The 17758-nt window shown below is 43.2% G+C and overlaps 1 protein-coding gene across 2 annotated transcripts in view; it reads left to right on the plus strand.

Annotated features, from left to right (window-relative positions):
• The window catches only part of ZC2HC1A (zinc finger C2HC-type containing 1A), a 177407-nt gene that overhangs the window by 67675 nt on the left and 91974 nt on the right, over nucleotides 1-17758 (plus strand). For both annotated transcript variants that reach the window (XM_073631849.1, XM_073631848.1), the window contains exons 6-7: nucleotides 3903-4002; nucleotides 7638-7743. In XM_073631849.1, coding sequence (XP_073487950.1) covers nucleotides 3903-4002; nucleotides 7638-7743 — 206 coding nt within the window. The remainder of the gene's footprint in view (nucleotides 1-3902; nucleotides 4003-7637; nucleotides 7744-17758) is intronic.

A 17758-nucleotide genomic window follows, 5' to 3' on the forward strand; every position in this document is an offset into this window, starting at 1 on the left:
TTCCTCCTTAAGGTCCCTTAGCTCCACGCACATCTCGCTCAGCGAACTCCTGCAAGCATTTATTGCACATAGTACCTCCTTTAAAGTAGGCTCCTGATCTCTAGCTGCATTTAAATTAGGGGTAATATCCGTGGACTTTCCCGGGTGCTCCCTCTCAGGGCTTTTTTTATTCGCTACTCTTGAATTGACCGGTAGATTATCAGTCCCCTTCCCCAGGCTTTTTCTGTCTCCAGGGCCTCCCGCCAGCCCCTTCCCTGGGGGCCCCTGGTTACTCTTAGTGGGGGACTGGGAGGGCGTATGTGCAAATTTTTCTAATTTTGCTGCAGCTGCCAATGCAGAGGTATTTTGATTCCCTTTGTCCTTAACTGAACGGGTGGGCTGTACAGATGGATTCTCCTGGGGCTGCTGATGCTGATCCTCCCCCTTTTTCCTAGTCATGATTGATACTGCGGGGAAGCGTGCCCGACCGCTGCCGGTCTCCCCTTCCGCCGTCACAGGCACAGTCCGCTCAACCTCTCACGATACCTGCAAGACGTCGCCAGGCACTCGGACGCTGAGATGGCAATTCGTCCAGGCTCCTCTCCACAGCTCGGCAGTGCGGCGGATACTCCCGAGCGTCTCAACACCACCGCCAAACAGGGCACACTCTTCCTCGTGTCAACGGCCAGCAGGAAGGCAGGTAGGAGCAGAGGGGACACAGAGGTATAACGGCACAGGATAAGCCTAATCCAGGATAGCAACACTTGGCGCAGCATCAGGGCTGAGACCGGGAGAGAGCACACGCTCCACCACTCACTCTTGCATCCGGTCACGCCCCCCTCCCATGGTTGGATAGTTGAAGTGAATATTCATACAATGTAATGTGTGAACATTCTCAATGTCTTTAGCAAATCGGCTTCAGCCCGGGTTCACACTGCAGCAGTGCAGGACATCACATGTAATTCGCACAGGAATCGCAGCACATTCCTGAGCAAATTACATGCGGTGTCTCTGGGGTGCGATTGGAGCCATGGATTTGTATGGTTCAAATCGCACTGCATTTGCACTAAACTGGTGTAGGACCCTTTTTTTTTCCTTCGCACCAGAATCGGATCGCATGGATGTTCACACCTATGCAATCCGATTCTGCAAATTGCGCAGTTTTGCAAACCGATTGTGGTGTGTCGTTAACTTAACATACACTCTGCAAACGGTTTGCATTGACTGGTTGTGATTTAGATGCGGTGCCGAATTTGCTGTGAATTCGCACTGCATCTAGTGTGAACCCAAGCTCAGGGTCCATGTACACTGGGCTTCAAAAAAACGCTAGTTCTTTTGGCAGAAAAAAACACTCATATAGGGCGTTTTTGTACAGGCATTTAGAAGTGTTTAGGAGCATTTATGATTTTTTTTTTCTGCCTGAAAACTGCTTTAAAAAAATGCAAGACAGAAGGTTTTTTTTTTTTTTTTTTCTGCCTCTAAACATTCTAATGTGCATGGACACATAGAATAACATTGAGCTGCTTCTACAGGCAAAACGCTAAACTCCAGTGTGCATTGACCCTAAATGTTTTTAGCACGTAAGCGCAAACTGGATCAATGATAGGAAAGACATGAGCAAAACATAAAGTCTCCATTTATCTGCTTTCAAGGAAACCTCACAACATTGCTATAGACCGAAGAACCACTTTTCTTTCAGACCTCATGTGTGCTGAGGTGTGAGATCCGTGGCACTTTTAGCAGCCCGGAGTGCTGCATACAGCTACTATTTTAAGTGAATGGCTGTTCTCGGGTAGACACGTCAGTGTGTAGCACATGCATATACAGGACACACAAATAAGGTGAATGGAGAAATCTCCCTATCAGGACATTATGTTCTGACAGCGGGACCCACCTCTGTCAGAGTCCACTGATTGTCTGTGTGTTGCAGTTGATTAAATAGCCACAATGTGTTACATCGAGTCTTAATAATCAGGGGCGTACCTACAGGGGTTGTAAAGGTCCCAATTTCAACCTGGCGCCTTGATCCAGGGGGCCCGTTCAGCTCCCATATACACCTGCATAGGAGAGGCATTCAGCAACTGCAGGAGGAAATGAAGGGCATCAGTTCCTCTATATGCCACCTTTCCTATCCAGGCCCTGCTGCCAGGTGTGTGTGTGCGCTGTCCAGTCTGTCATGCCCGCGCCTCAGGAGCTCCCGCAAACCCCTGTCACTGAGGCCTCCTTCCCCTAAACCAGTCAGTGGGAGGGGTAAATAGGACCTGTCATGGGGGGATGTAATTAAAGACTGGTAATCCTACCCGCCCTCCTGCCCCTGAGCCTTACACCAATCTGTGGGAGGGGTAAAGAAGACCTGTCATGGGGGGAAAACGGATTAGAGACTAGTAACCCCAACCCCTGTCACTAAGTCCATTGTTTTTTTTTTTTCCTTTTATCTGTGATTTCATGTCATAGCTGAGGGGTCATAATTGTAAGCATTGTTTATGAACTATTATTATTATTACAGGTAAAACTGTGAATTTACTGAGCACTTTACATATATATTGTACGTTCACATCAGTCCCTGCCCTCAAGGAGCTTACAATCTAAGGTCCCTAACCCTCATTACTACATGCACATACTAGGGTCAATTTAGACAGGAGTCAGTTAAGCTACCAGCATGCCTTTGGAGTGTGGGAGAAAACTGGAGTACCCAGGGGAAACTCACGCAGGCACAGGGAGAACATACAAACTCCAGGCAGGTAATGTGGTTGGGATTCAAACCGATGACCCTAGTGCTGCTAGGTGAAAGTGCTAACCACTTAGCCACTGTAAGAATAGATCCACTTGCTTGTACGACATGTAAAGTGAAGCAGATACACTGGCAGATCTGCTGGAGACCTGCATGGCACCAGCGATCTACAGATTGCTGGTGCAATGCTTTACAGGCTCCAAAAAAAATAAATGCACATTTTTGTTACCTGCAAAAAAATTAGCATGTATTATTTTTTTTTCTAAAAGGTGAATTTATCCTTTAAAGTTTACACCATTAACACATCTTGGACACTGCTTCCTAAAAATGCAGCATTAAGCATACATGGGTTTTTTAAAATTTTTTATAAATTGTAAAAAAAAAAAAAAAATGTTGCCCCCGTCAGTATCTTTACACGCAAATAGATGCATACACCACAACCCTTGGATTTAAATAAGACTAGAAAAATGTTTACACAAATGTGTGCATACATGCAAATAAGCATGTTCAGATACGCACAAGTACTATACAGCCCATCTTCAAGGTTTTTTTTTCTGCCAGGAATGTCTGATATTCGTACATCAGTATAGTGTGCAAATGCTCTTCTTTATGGAATGTTTCAGTGCAATATGTTTTTCAGCAAATAAATATCGATGCATCAGACTTTGGAAGCGGCTGGATTACCATATACACACCTGTATCTATATCTAACATACAGAGTGAACGTCAACAGTCTGCGAAAAGATAAGCGTTAAAGTAGACAAAAAAAGGCAAATTCCTCTCTAAACCTTCTCGAAAAAACAGGTTTGCCTTTAATTAAAACGGAAGTAAATCCATCCATAAAACTGTTTCATTTCTGGCACATTGCCGGAAATGTAACACTCCTATTGGTTGTGCTCTGAACCAAACTGTCAAACCATCCAATGGCTGGCGTCATGACTGATCACATGTGCAGCATCATGGCAGTTTTAGATTAAACAGAGGCAAAGATGGCAGCTTCCTTGGCTGAAAATGATAGGAGGGTTTACTTACACTTTAAGCTAGGTACTAAATCTTTTTTGTGCCATTGGTGTTTTTCCCCTACCAGGTTTGTTAGAAAGGAGTGCTGGGCTTTAAGTGACTTCATCTACCCATTGTTCTCTTGAGTGCTGTTGGTACGTACTTACCAATTGTGTGTAACTATTTCTTTTAGGTCAAGCCCCCTGCTCTTATGAAGACTAATTCCCCTGCGTCTGTGTCCTCAACAAATTCTCGTTTGCCACAACCACCTAATATTGGTAAACTTGGTTCAGGTATGAGTACTATGCATACAAATTACCACCATGACAGTTCTACATGGAGAACTATTAGTGCCGTTCTTTACTGGTTCACATTCAGTAAATCGGAACATTTCAGGACGTTGGGAGTGCCAGGTCTTGCTACAACATGTGGTCATTAGGTTGCTATGAATAATTTGGGACAACTTATTTGATTCAATGCTCTGAACTATAGATCTAGAACCACCAGAGGGTGGACCTCCACTCTCATAGGCTAAAGTACCTAGGCCATTGCATTGTATGGTTGTGGTGTCACTATGGGGTTGATTTACCAAAACTGGATAGTGCAAAATCTGGTGAAGCTGTGCATAGAAACAAATCCGTCTCCATTTTTTTTTTTTTTTTTTGTCAAGGCTTAAAGTGGTTGTAAAGCCACAAGGTTTTTTACCTTTATGCATTGTATGCATAAAGGTAAAAAAACACCTGTGCTTTCAGCACTTTTACAACTTTGTCTTAAAGGAAAGACAACCCCTCCACCACTTGATTTTGGATAATTATTATTTTTTTCCCCCACGCATGCGCATGCGCAGTAGGTTTCCCTTAGTTGGAATGGCGGCGCCTGCACCCGATCCGATGGACGGATCGGCCTGGGGGGGGGGGGTGTGTGTGTGTGTGTGTGTGTGTGTGTGTGTGTGTGTGTGTGTGTGTGTGTGTATCGATATCGCGGGCTCTCTGGACAGGTAAGTGTCCTTATTAAAAGTCAACAGCTATACAGTGTTTGTAGCTGCTGACTGTTAAAAAAAAAATGTATTTGCGGCTGGAACACCAATTTAACTAAACTTGAAATCCGAATGGATGATGTGGGTACTGCACTTTACACGTTTCTGTTTGCATTATGAAGTAAGACATTACAAGTGCACAGGACACCTGTGCTAAAAAGTGGAGACCACCTTTAATGACTTATTTATATCTCTGTCATGCTCATCCAATGACTTCATCAATTTGTGAGCTATTGACCTGCAACAGTAAAGCATATCTAGAAGTCTGGCTTTGCCTGCTGTGTAAGTTGCTCCAGGTTGAAGCCAGTATGACAGCCAGGCAAGACTGAGGGCCATGGCAGGGGGAGAACACGCCTCCACCTACCTTTCAATGTCAGAGCAGTGCTTTAAATGATTTAGTCTGGACTGTACAGCAACATAATGTCCTCAACTTGGGCAAACCATGCCTTTCCAATACTGCACTGCCGTACATTCATAATATCTTGCAAATATAGACATCTAAGGATTAGTGTTTAAGATTTAAAAAGAATGACTAATTTTGAAGATTTATACTATTAATATTTGTCCTAGAATTAAGCTGATTATAGATGATGGATTTTTTTGATCAATATGTGGGCATCTCTGTTTGACAGAAATTGACCATTACTAAAACTTTTGTGAAACTGGCTTGTTGTAAAACTTTTTTTGATCAGCTGCTGCAGCCACTGATCAGTGTATTCCGACAGTGAGTGGAGTGCCCCATGGTCAGTATACAATGTCCCGGGGGAGGAGGGAGGGATTCTCCCATCCACCTGACTTGTGTAAATGCTGGCTAAAAAAAAAGAAAAACGACTCCCCTATAGCCAGGTTTAGGCTGCTGCAGATAGGACATTCGTTTGAGGAGACAAGGTGAGAACTTGTCTCAGACGACACTTCTAGGGATGCCTCAACTGTCTCTATAAACATGGTGGAAACAGGCATGCAAAAGGGTCACTGGTGGATGGAACATATCACAGAGAAGTTGGGTTCCCTAAAAACGAAGTAACAACATCTGTCGAAAAGTTGATTTATTTGACAAATGTATACCTCATCTGTGCAGCCTATTAATGTGTCATTTTGTTATTTTGGGAAAAATAGCGAATAGTGATAGTTGTTAGATTAGTGGCCAGGAATATTTCTGTTTCTGTCTAAATATGGCACCCTACTGTAACTCCTTCATTTTAAATATCTGCTCTGAGGTTTCCCTGACATACTTACCTATTCATATATGAATTGTATTCAAATCGTTTACAAAACATTGTTTCTAAAAAATGGGTGAGTTATGTATAGTGACTAATTATTAAACACAGCCATTAAAAATCAGTCAAGCTTGTTCCCATCTCCCCAAACCCCAATGTCTCTCTCTACATGTCAGTAAGGTTGCTGGCAGGTGTTCTAATACCTCTCCACTCTGTCCAAAACAAAAAAATGTATTCCCTTTTTCTTTTTTTTATATTAGATTTTATTAACCACTTGCTTACTGGGCACCTAAACACCCCTCCTGCCCAGACCACCTCCCGGTGCATTGAATCCTGGGAAATGTAGTATGAGCAGAGTGGTGAATTACTTGCACTGCTTAGAACTAAAACTGGAAGTTGAGAGGAAAAAGATCCCCATGACTAAGCTCCAGGGGCAGAGTGAAACGCGTTGGGGGTGGCCTGGTCGGAGACCGGGCTGAGGTTGCCACTCCATTCATTGCAGCAGGACACCATAGATGTGCGACTTCCAGGGGCACCCTTCCTTTCTTGAACCTTTGCAGGAGCCAGGACAGCTCCATCCCCTGTCAGCACTCGCCTAGCAGCAGCTGTGAATGCACTGTCTACATACCCCCTCCCTATTGAGCCTGGGTGGCACACACAGGTCACAGGAAAAAGACTTTGTTGGGTATGTTCAGACCGATCATTTTAAAGACCAAAAAATTGTATTTGTAAGAAACTTTAAACTTTTAAGACCATGCAGTATTAATGTCATGCCGGTTGGGGTGGTTAGTTACACATGGAGACTTTATTGGCACTTAATCTACAGCTGGCTGGATCTACTAAAATGTTTGACATGCAGTTTTTATAAAGGGCTTTTTCATACGAGAGGTTGACCATCCAAATTCTAACAATACAGCCTGACACTGCTGTACACATCATGGGATTTTTAACTTGGGCTTCAGTATTTGACAGGTGGCACCACCTGTCAGACTTGCCCGTTGGGATCAATGGGGCTGCACCGCAACTGCCCAGTAAAATTGACGTTTAGCAGTTAAAAAAAAAAAAAAAAAAAAAAAGACAGACAGGTGCAGGTGACAGCAGTAGCGCTTTCTGAAGGCCTCTCAGCTTCTGCTATACCTTTCTCTGAAATAAGATCTACCTTGGATCACCCCTCAGAGGGCGGGGCAGTAAGCTTACTGCCCGTCTGCAAGGACAGTATTATACATTATATAAAATAGGTGAAATAAAATACAATCAAAATCTGCAAATTTCACAGTAGCGCAATTAATGTATGTATAAATAATGTGAAAAAACATAATTAGACATATATGCAACAAAAATGAAAAAATGTCCTTAAAAAATAGTGTCCATAAAAATATATATAGTGCAAAAAAACTCAAGTCCAAAATCTGTGATAAACAGCTGCAAGGACCCTAACAGTAACCTTTATTTTGTATTTTATTTACTATATACTTAATTATAATTGCTTAAGTTTATAGCAAGTTTATTTTAAGCAGTTGTTAAACATTTCAAAACCTCATCATGTGAAAAGTAAGAATACATTTTTTTTTTTTTTGTAGCTTCATAATTTTTTTAGCTTCATCAGAGACAATATATTTTAAAATTGGTTATTTTTTTTTCTATACTTATTTCCTTGCATTGTACTTTTATTTAGGTATACCTTCAGCAAAGCCAGCATCGGGCAGTGGAACAGCAATAAATCGTTATCAGCCGTCTTCCCCTGCAAGCAAAAATCCTGCCATACCAACTCCACAAACAGGGTAGGTTAAATGGATTAGGTGGGCACTCCATTCAGAAGCTTTTAGTGGAAGCTGGCTGAGGTGATGCTGATCGTTTTGATGTATTATGATATGAATATAACATGATAGCTTTACTTGCCTTTTCTCCCTGAATTATATTGATCTGTCATTAAGAGTGCTATTAGGCCATTAGTATTATCTCATCACATAATGGTCTTGCTGGAAAACCTGCATTAGATCGGTGCTCGAAGCCAACGGCACTGATCATTGTATCCTGGCAGAGGGGGTTATAGAGACCGCTGTTGGAATACGATAGCGCATTGGGAGATATTCCTGCATCACACATCATTGTGTTGATGCAGGGATCTGCCTTTTTTTTTGTTCAACCTGCTAGTTGAATGAAAATGAACGGAATGTGTATACCAGCAGTGGCTAGCAGTGTACTCCTTCTCCATCAGTGACAGATGACCCAGGAAGCTGCATTAGTGAATAGCATTGTCCCTGTTCCGCTGTGCACTGTGGTGGGGACAGTAGTGTATTTAGGTTTTGTGCTGCCCTAGTCCTGACTAAACTCGTTCACCCCCTAATTTAAATATGACCCACCTTTTCCTGTCAAGGCCACACCCCTTGCTGTTTAAGGCCAGCCCTCACATTTTTGTTCTGAGGGCCTGGGGGGGGGGGGCAATGGATTCCCTTAATTTGCATAGTTTTCTTCTCACTTCCTGTTTGGCTATGGAGCAGGAAGTAAAGGGAAATCTCTGCAATGGGACAGGGATGGTAAAAAATAAACTGACAGGGTCTATAACCCTCCCTTACTCTATCCAGAATTAAAAAAAAAAGTGTTGCCTATAGTTCTACTATCAGCACAAATTTCTGATAATTTTATGGAGAGGACTAAGAAGATATAACCATGCCAATGGTGCAGCAGAAAACATAGCACAGTGAGGAAGGTTTGTGGTCCAGGATAATAGGACAGTCAAAATTAGAAGCGGTGCCCCCCCCAGTTGCGGATTGCTGGCCGCCCGCATACAGGAAGAAGTGAGGCCACTTTATGGGAGCGCTACACTAATTTGCCTCTCAGCCCAGTCCGCCCCATAAGACTAGCGCTACACTAACAGTGTAGCACAAGCCGGCGGGGACTCTTTCCGTGCCGCCCCCCTGCAAAGTGCTACCCTAGGCCTGGGCCTTGTCGGCTTAGGCCAGGATACAGCGTTGGGTGGGGATATTTGAAAATTCAGTAAGCCATTCTTGGTAATCAAATATCGTGGCAGGTAATACAGTTTCATATACATTTGTTACAGCTCTGTATCTGGATGGTACATTACTTTTCAGGTGTTGGGAGCTTTGTGCCTGTAGTTTTCTGTGCAGAGCTGCTGGTGCCGAAAAAGAGAACCCAGGCCCCTTTCACACTTGTGCGACTTCTCCTACGACTTGGGACTGTAGACGTGGTGTATCTGGATTTTGCAAAAGCATTTGACACAGTTCCCCATAAACATTTACTGTACAAAGTAAGGTCAGTTGGCATGGACCATAGGGTGAGTACATGGATTGAAAACTGGCTACAAGGGCGTGTTCAGAGGGTGGTGATAAATGGGGAGTACTCAGAATGGTCAGGGGTGGGTAGTGGGGTTCCCCAGGGTTCTGTGCTGGGACCAATCCTATTTAATTTGTTCATAAACGACCTGGAGGATGGGATAAACAGTTCAATCTCTGTATTTGCAGACAATACTAAGCTAAACTGGGCAATAACTTCTCCGTAGGATGTGGAAACCTTGCAAAAAGATCTGAACAAATTAATGGGGTGGGCAACTACATGGCAAATGAGGTTCAGTGTAGAAAAATGTAAAATAATGCATTTGGGTGGCAAAAATATGAATGCAATCTATACACTGGGGGGAGAACCTCTGGGGGAATCTAGGATGGAAAAGGACCTGGGGGTCCTAGAAGATGATAGGCTTAGCAATGGCATGCAATGCCAAGCTGCTGCTAACAAAGCAAACAGAATATTGGCATGCATTAAAAAGGGGATCAACAAAGAAGGGCAACAAAGCTACTAAAGGGTCTGGAGGGATCTTAGTTATGAGGAAAGGTTGCGAGCACTGAACTTATTTTCTCTGGAGAACAGACACTTGAGAGGGGATATGATTTCAATATACAAATACCGTACTGGTGACCCCACAATAGGGATAAAACTTTTTTGCGGAAGGGAGTTTAACAAGACTCGTAGCCACTCATTAAAATTAGAAGAAAAGAGGTTTAACCTTAAACTACGTAGAGGGTTCTTTACTGTAAGAGCGGCAAGGACGTGGAATTCCCTTCCACAGTCGGTGGTCTCAGTGGGGGGCATTGATAGTTTCAAGAAACTATTAGATAAGCACCTGAACGACCGCAACATACAGGGATATACAATGTAATACGGACATTAAATCACACACATAGGTTGGACTTGATGGACTTGTGTCTTTTTTTCGACTTCACCTACTCTGTAAAAAGCCATACCCCATGATTTCCAATGAGTACCATTCATATCTCTGCGACTTCAAAGTAGTCCCTGTACTACTTTGGTCTGACTTGGATGCGAGCTGAGGTCCATAGACCTCAAGTTTATACAGGCATTCCCTGAAATCGCGGCAAACTCGCGCGACTTTCAAGTCACGGCAGTGTGAAAGGGGCCTTTCCCCAAGGCTCTGCCATACTCATTTTTCTCTGTAACCCTTACACTAACCTTCTTTGTAACATTAATACTAACACGTATTTATTAAATCTTAACGCAGTCTTCCTGTGCCAATAAACTAGAAAAGTGGCGTGCACCACATTACCTAAGCAGATAGATCCTGTTCTCTTTGTATTGCTTCCTTTGTGTGAAATCCCTGGTGTCCCTGCCAGTCCCTCTGCTTTCCTAGTAAAACCTGACCACACTAAGCAGAAGAACACATCATGGTCAGTTCTCTAGCTGTACTGGGAACTCAGCATGCTCTCCTCCAATGAGCAGACTTGTCCTGACAAGCCCCCCCTAGCCACTTATTGGTAAGCTCAGCCTTCTGCTGTTTCTCCTCCCCCAGCTCTTATGCAGCTGAGAACAGAGTGGGCAGAGGGAATGTGATCACTTACAAACTTATAAAAAGGGGGAAAAAGGGTATTTCTAATCTGTATTATATATCTATACACAAATGTTTTGCCTTTTTGTTTCAGTTTTAAACTGAATGGGCTGTAAAAGCTCAGTACAGCTTTTTTTTTTTTTTTTTTTTTTACTGAGCTAAAATACAGCCCATTAATTGTAATGTGCTTATGCACACAGGGGCGTAAACAAGAGCCGTGCATTCTTCAGTAAAAAAAAAAATGTATATAGAAAAATCTGCATTTTTGGTCAGTAATTTACGCCTAATGCATGCAAATACGCGTGATTGCGCACAAAAGTGTGCAAATTCGTGCGCACATGGCCATTTACATATTGTTCAGAACAAAAAAAGTGAGAATAAGTTTTTTCGCGTGCACGCGAATTTGCACAAACACAAATGCGTGCAAATATATACAAAAAAAAAACGGCTGAAAAAGTAGATGCTCAAACAGGAGTATTGTGTGCAAGAGGCCTTACAAGGTGATTGTTTACAAACACTTTAAAGTGGAAGTCCACCCTAACACTTAAATTCAGTATTGCCTGTGGTCTTCTTGCAGCCGATCTTTTCCCTATTACTAACTTACTATTAGGCCTCATGCACACCGAAGCTGATAAACTGAAGTTTTTGGGAGTTTGGGCGTTTTTTTTTTTTTTTTTTTTAACAGCTCTCAAACTCCCCTTTATGCTATTCTATGTGTTCATGCACACATGGACGTTTTTTGAAGTTTATCAGCAGGGGAGTTTATGGGCTGTTGTCTGAACGCACTAAGATCGTGTTCAAGTGCAGTTCTTCTGACCACAAAAAACGCTGAAAAACGTGCATAAACGGCATTTTTTTACATCGCAGAGCTGAATATAAGCTGGGTGTAATTTAAAAAAAGCCCCAAAATGCTGACGCTGAAAAACGTGCATAAACGTGTTTAAAAAATGCTCTTAAAAAGAGCAGCGTTTTCCTGCCAGCAATCCGATGTCCAGAAAGACGTCCTGTGTATATGGAGCCTTAGAGATTAGCTTGAGCATCCTCCAAAACTCATCTCTAACTCAAAATCCCACTTTTTGTGTACTTCAATAAGCTGTGGGCCAGGTCATTCCCCTCTGCAGGTGACTGAGCTATACATTGATTTCTTAAAATTAAATTTTATCTAAAGCCAACTTATATATATATATATATATATATATATATATATATATATATATATATATATATATATATATATATATATATATATATAATCTCTTTAAATAGAGAGTGGAAACATTCACACCCTGTCAGATTTCTTTTTAAAAGGTTTTAAAGGTGAGTTTGTGCCAATGAAATGGGGTTTACACTCATGGGCTTTAACCTCTTGACATCCGGAGGCCGTCATATGACGGCCTCGACTTTCGGGGGTTATATCTGAAAGATGTCTGAGGCTACAGACATCATTCACATACCGGCATGTTCAGCCGGCGATTCCGTACACCATAAGAATGATCATAGCGGCTGTTCCGCCGCTTGATCGTTCTTACGGGCGGCGTGAGGGGACGTCCCCCCCCCCCCCCTCCCGCCGCCCTCCGGTGCTTCTACCGACTCACCTCAGTGATCGGTGAGTCAGAGAGCGGATACGCCGGCGCCGGATGTGGATCATAGAGATTTCCGGCGGACCTGATGGTCGCCGGAGTCTCTATGATCGTTGGGAGGCTGGGCGCGATGTTATGACGTCACGCCCGGCCTCTGCATTAAAAAAAACGGCGCCGCTTCGGCTGGGAAGCGGTGATCGTTTTTTTTTTTTTTTTGATTTTAGGCTTCCCAGCCTAGAGGTGAGATGTGGGGTCTTATTGATAAGAAGACCGATCATGTCATATTCCTATTACAAGGGATGTTTACATTCCTTGTAATAGGAATAAAAGTGATCAAAAAAAAATTTTTTTTTAAAAAGTGTCAAAATAAAAAATTTTAAGTAAAATTAACAATAAAAAAAAAAAAAAAATTTTAAAGCGCCCCTGTCCCCGTGAGCTCGCACGCAGAAGCGAACGCATACGTAAGTCCTGCCCACATATGAAAACGGTGTTCAAACCACACATGTGAGGTATCGCCGCGAACGTTAGAGCGAGAGCAATAATTTTGGCCCTAGACCTCCTCTGTAACTCACAACATGTAACCAGTAAAAAATTTTAAAGCGTCGCCTATGGGGATTTTTAAGTACCAAAGTTTGGCGCCATTCCACGAGTGTGTGCAGTTTTGAAGCGTGACATGTTAGGTATCTATTTACTCAGCGTAACTTCGTCTTTCACACAATGCAAAAAAATTTGGCTAACTTTGCTGTTTTGTTTTTTTTAAAGCATGAAACTGCATGAAACGCTTTTGAAAAATTGCTGCGCAAATACCGTGCAAGATAAAAAGTTGCAATGACCGCCATTGTATTCTCTAGGGTCTCTGCTAAAAAAACATATATAATGTTTGGGGGTTCTATGTAATTTTATAGCAAAGAAATGATGATGTTTGACATGTAGGAGCGAAGTGTCAGAAATGGCCTGGATGCGAAGTGGTTATTGGAATAAGGTGTATCGGGATACTTTAGGTACTGCGCAGGCAGCTCTGGACCTCCTCTGATTGGGATATGAAAAACAAGAATAGCACCACTCCCCCTTTTGGAGTCCAAATATAAAATGAATTCCAATAAAACAATCCAATTTGGTTCATACTTTTATTCTAGGCGTTTTGGAGGCCAGAATAAAGTGAAGTGCCACCGTCATCAAGGCATGGAATGTTAAAAAAAAGGAACTCATTTTTTCAAATTTCCATCTATTAAATCTTCTGCCCTTGTTGTTTTTAACTTTGGATGATAAAGCATTTTTTTTTCTGCCAGTAAATACCTTATACAGCCCACTTCTTGTTTCTTGTCTGGTCATTAGCCTAGGCTTATGACATCATGCACAGCTCTCTCTCTCTCTTACTCTGGTGAGAGTTTGCCAGGAAGGGGGGGATGAGTCATAAGAGGGCCAATCAGAGCTGCAGAGCTGGAGGTGAGCCTCTGTGTGACTGTGTAAATCCAGGAAGTGAACAGGCAGCAGCTTCAGCTGCCCACAGTTAAAAGGGTTGCAGCCAGACTCAGTGGAGGGAGATTTCTGCAGCATATTTGGCAAGTACAGAATCACAGTATATATAAAATATGCAAAGTGGTTGGAGAGAAGCTTCAGAATGGCAAAGATGTTTTTATTACAAATTATGTGAGCAGACTGCAGTTCCTCTTTAAACCGCCCGCTGCCATTATATGGCGGCACTTTGAAGAGGAATATTGTTGTTATGGCAGCAGCTAGCTGCCATAACCCCGGTATCCTCTTCTTCAGTGGGCGGTCCTCTTTCAGATAAAAGTGGCCCCTGCAGCGGATTTGCCGCAATATTACTTTTATCGGTGGCGGGAGAGGCCCCCCTCCCACCGCGCTTCGGTAGTCTCCGCTGCTTACTGGAGCCGCCGGTAGCAGCGGAGACGGTTGGGTCCTTTTCCCTGCTTGGCTGGCTGCCGAGTGAGGGGAAGTTAGCCCCCACCATTGGGACAGCCACACGTGTGAGTGGCCCCAAATGCAGGCAGCCTGTGTTTGGGGCCACTAATCCACACAGATGTCAAATTGGGATGAGTGGATGTGTACATGCAGCTTCTGCATCCCAATAGCCACAAATGGACTGCCCACGCAACACCTGCCTCCCATTCACAGACTATGGTACTATCAGCTGTTGCAGCTCAGTGGCATATCACTAGGTTTGCAGCGAATTAGTATTTATAAGGTGTACCCCAAGCCAGCTAGTATTTTAACTGCTTGCCGGCCGTCAATTGACGGCCAGGCGGCGCAGCTCTCGTGGCGGGCGGGCGTCATATGACGTCCTCGCTTTCCTAGGCCACCAGGGGGCGCGTGAGCCGGCGATCGCGCGCGCCGTGTCACTAGGCACCCGGTGCGCGTGCCCGGCGGCCGCGATGTCCGCCGGGCACCCGCGATTACCAGTAACACAGCAGGACCGTGGATCTGTGTGTGTAAACACACAGATCCACGGTCCTGTCAGAGGAGAGGAGACCGATGGTGTGTTCCCAGTACAGAGGAACACCGATCGGTCTCCTCCCCTTGCGAGTCCCCGCCCCCTACAGTTAGAATCACTCCCTAGCAACACAGTTAACCCCTCGATCACCACCTAGTGTTAACCCCTTCCCTGCCTGTCACATTTATACAGTAATCAATGCATTTTTATAGCACGGATCGCTGTATAAATGTGAATGGTCCCAATTACCACTAAAAGAAAGCTCTATTTGTGGGGAAAAAATGAAAACAATTTCATTTGGGTACAGTGTTGTATGACCGCGCAATTGTCATTCAAAGTGCGACAGCGCTGAAAGCTGAAAAATGGCTTGGGCAGGAAGGGGGCGAAAATGCACTGTATTGAGGTGGTTAATGCCAGAGCTGTCATTTTTTTTTTTAAAGTGTTACTGAACCCAGGACCCTGCAATCACTAGATCTGGTCTCCCACAGTATACACAACATGGAAATTCAATCATTTTAGTAAATATAAACTGCTAAATACCTTTTCTCATCTGCAGTATATAGCAATCTTGTGACTTCTATCAGTGTCTGGCTATGGCTTGTAGGAAGAGTTTTCATTCTGCACTGACTGTCCTATCAGGATGCAGGACCCCTCTGTTTGCACAGTGCTGATTGGCCCTGTGCTGATCACACGCACTCTTCCAAAAGAAAAAAACACAAAAAAAACTCTTGAGCAATGGACACCAAACTGAACATATGCAGTCTACCCCTTGGCTCTGTATTACCAGGAAATATTTTCGGGACAGTGGAAGGAGGTGAGGATCAGAGAAGACAGGATCAAACAGCCTTTTTACACAATGCAGAGGATTAACCCCTTAGGTTCCACAGTGAGTATAACAAGCATACTTTACTGCATATACAGACTGATTTTACTGTTGTGGGTTTAGTAACACTTTAATGGTGGGGGAATATAGGTGCAAAATATTTATAAAAAAGAGTTCTCTGAGTGCCGCTCACCATTGCACTGCTACTATAACTCCAATTCAAGATCTTTTAACAAAAAGTAATTGTCAAAATGTTGGCAGATTATATAATGAAACAGAAAGCCTGGCAGTGATACAAAAGGAAATGGAACAAAATGAACTGTTTATTCTGTTGTTTTGGCTGGGAATATACAGAGTGTAACAATCTTCAGCGGCAATGTAATTAAGCAGATCCAGCATGTGAATCATTCACATTCCTGGCAATTATAGAACAGTTCTGTCCCAGACAATTTAGATCAAAAGTTTACATGAAATATTAAAGCCTAAGTTTAGTTTAAAAAATAAAAATCAGCACATGGGACCTTACTTAACATCAATGTGATTTGTCCCTTGTGCTGGTGGCTCCTGATTTAGTAGAAATATTCTTCCCCCTGTCCATCACCCCCACCGTCATAATCTTCCAATGCAGAGGGGGTTAATCAACTCGATGGACCTGTACGGACATTTATCAAGAACGCCGACCATGCCTGCCCTTCTCACCCCCTTTTACATTCATAGAACCCGTACTTCAAGTTAACAAACAAAAGAACAAGGCCAAAAAAAAAAAGACAAAAAACGTATCATTTTGTCGTCACTTTTCTATCTTTTCTTTAACCACCTCAATACAGGGCACTTACACCCCCTTCCTGCCAAGCCATTTTTCAGTTTTCAGCGCTGTCGCACTTTGAATGACAATTGCGCGGTCATGTTACACTGCACCCTAATTAAATTTTTATCATTTTTTCCCCACAAATAGAGCTTTCTTTTGGTGGTATTTGATCACCTCTGCGGTTTTTATTTATTGCGCTATAAACAAAAGAAGAGGGACAATTTTGAAAAAACACAATATTTTTTACTTTTTGCTATAATAAATATCCAATTTTTTTTTTTTTTTTTTTAACAAATTTTTTCCTCAGTTTAGGCCGATACGTATTCTTCTACATATTTTTGGTAAAAAAAAATTGCGATAAGCGTATATTGATTGGTTTGCGCAAAAGTTATAGCGTCTACAAAATAGGGGATAGATTTATAGCATTTTTATTATTTATTTATTTTTTACTAGTAATGGCGGCGATCTGCAATTTTTATTGTGACTACGATATTGCGGCGGACAAATCGGACACTTTTGACACATTTTTGGGACCATTCACATTTATACAGCGATCAATGCTATAAAATTGCATTGATTACTGTGTAAATGTGACTGGCAGGGAAGGGGTTAACACTAGGGGGCGCTCGAGGGGTTAATGTATGACCTAAGGAGGTGATTCTAACTGTGGGGGGGAGGGGACTGACTGGGGGAGGTGACCGATCGCTGTCCCTATGTACAAGGACACGCCATCGGTCTCCTCTCCTCTCTGACAGGACGTGGATCTGTGTTTACATGCACAGATCCACGCTCCTACTCTGTTACCCGGCAATCGCGGGTGCCCGGCGGACATCGCGGCCGCCGGGCACGTGCACCGGGTCCCGAGCGACGCAGCGGGCACGCGCGCGCGCCCCCTAGTGGCTCGGGAGGGAGAGGACGTCATATGACGTCCTCCCAGAACAACAGAAGCCTCGTCCCGCCGTCATATGACGGTGGTCGGTGGCTTAGTGGTTAAAAGATATTATAGCTAGGAAAGCATTTCATATTTACTTGTGTTAAACTCCTCTTTTTTTTTTTTTTTTTTTTTTGTTTTTTTACATTTCTTCAGTTACTTCCTGGTTTCTTGCCTAGGCAAATGATGTCATACATCCCTGAAGTCTTCAGGAGGGGTTTACTCAGCTTAGCACACTCTCCTGCATGCATGCCTGAGCTAAGGGCAGATGGATTCCAGGAAGTAAATGCTACATTACTCATTTGCCCTTACTCAAAATGGCCACAGCCGGAAATACTAGGGGG

Source organism: Aquarana catesbeiana, linkage group LG05, assembly GCF_042186555.1.
Source record: "Aquarana catesbeiana isolate 2022-GZ linkage group LG05, ASM4218655v1, whole genome shotgun sequence".
Classification (NCBI taxonomy): Eukaryota; Metazoa; Chordata; class Amphibia; order Anura; family Ranidae; genus Aquarana; species Aquarana catesbeiana.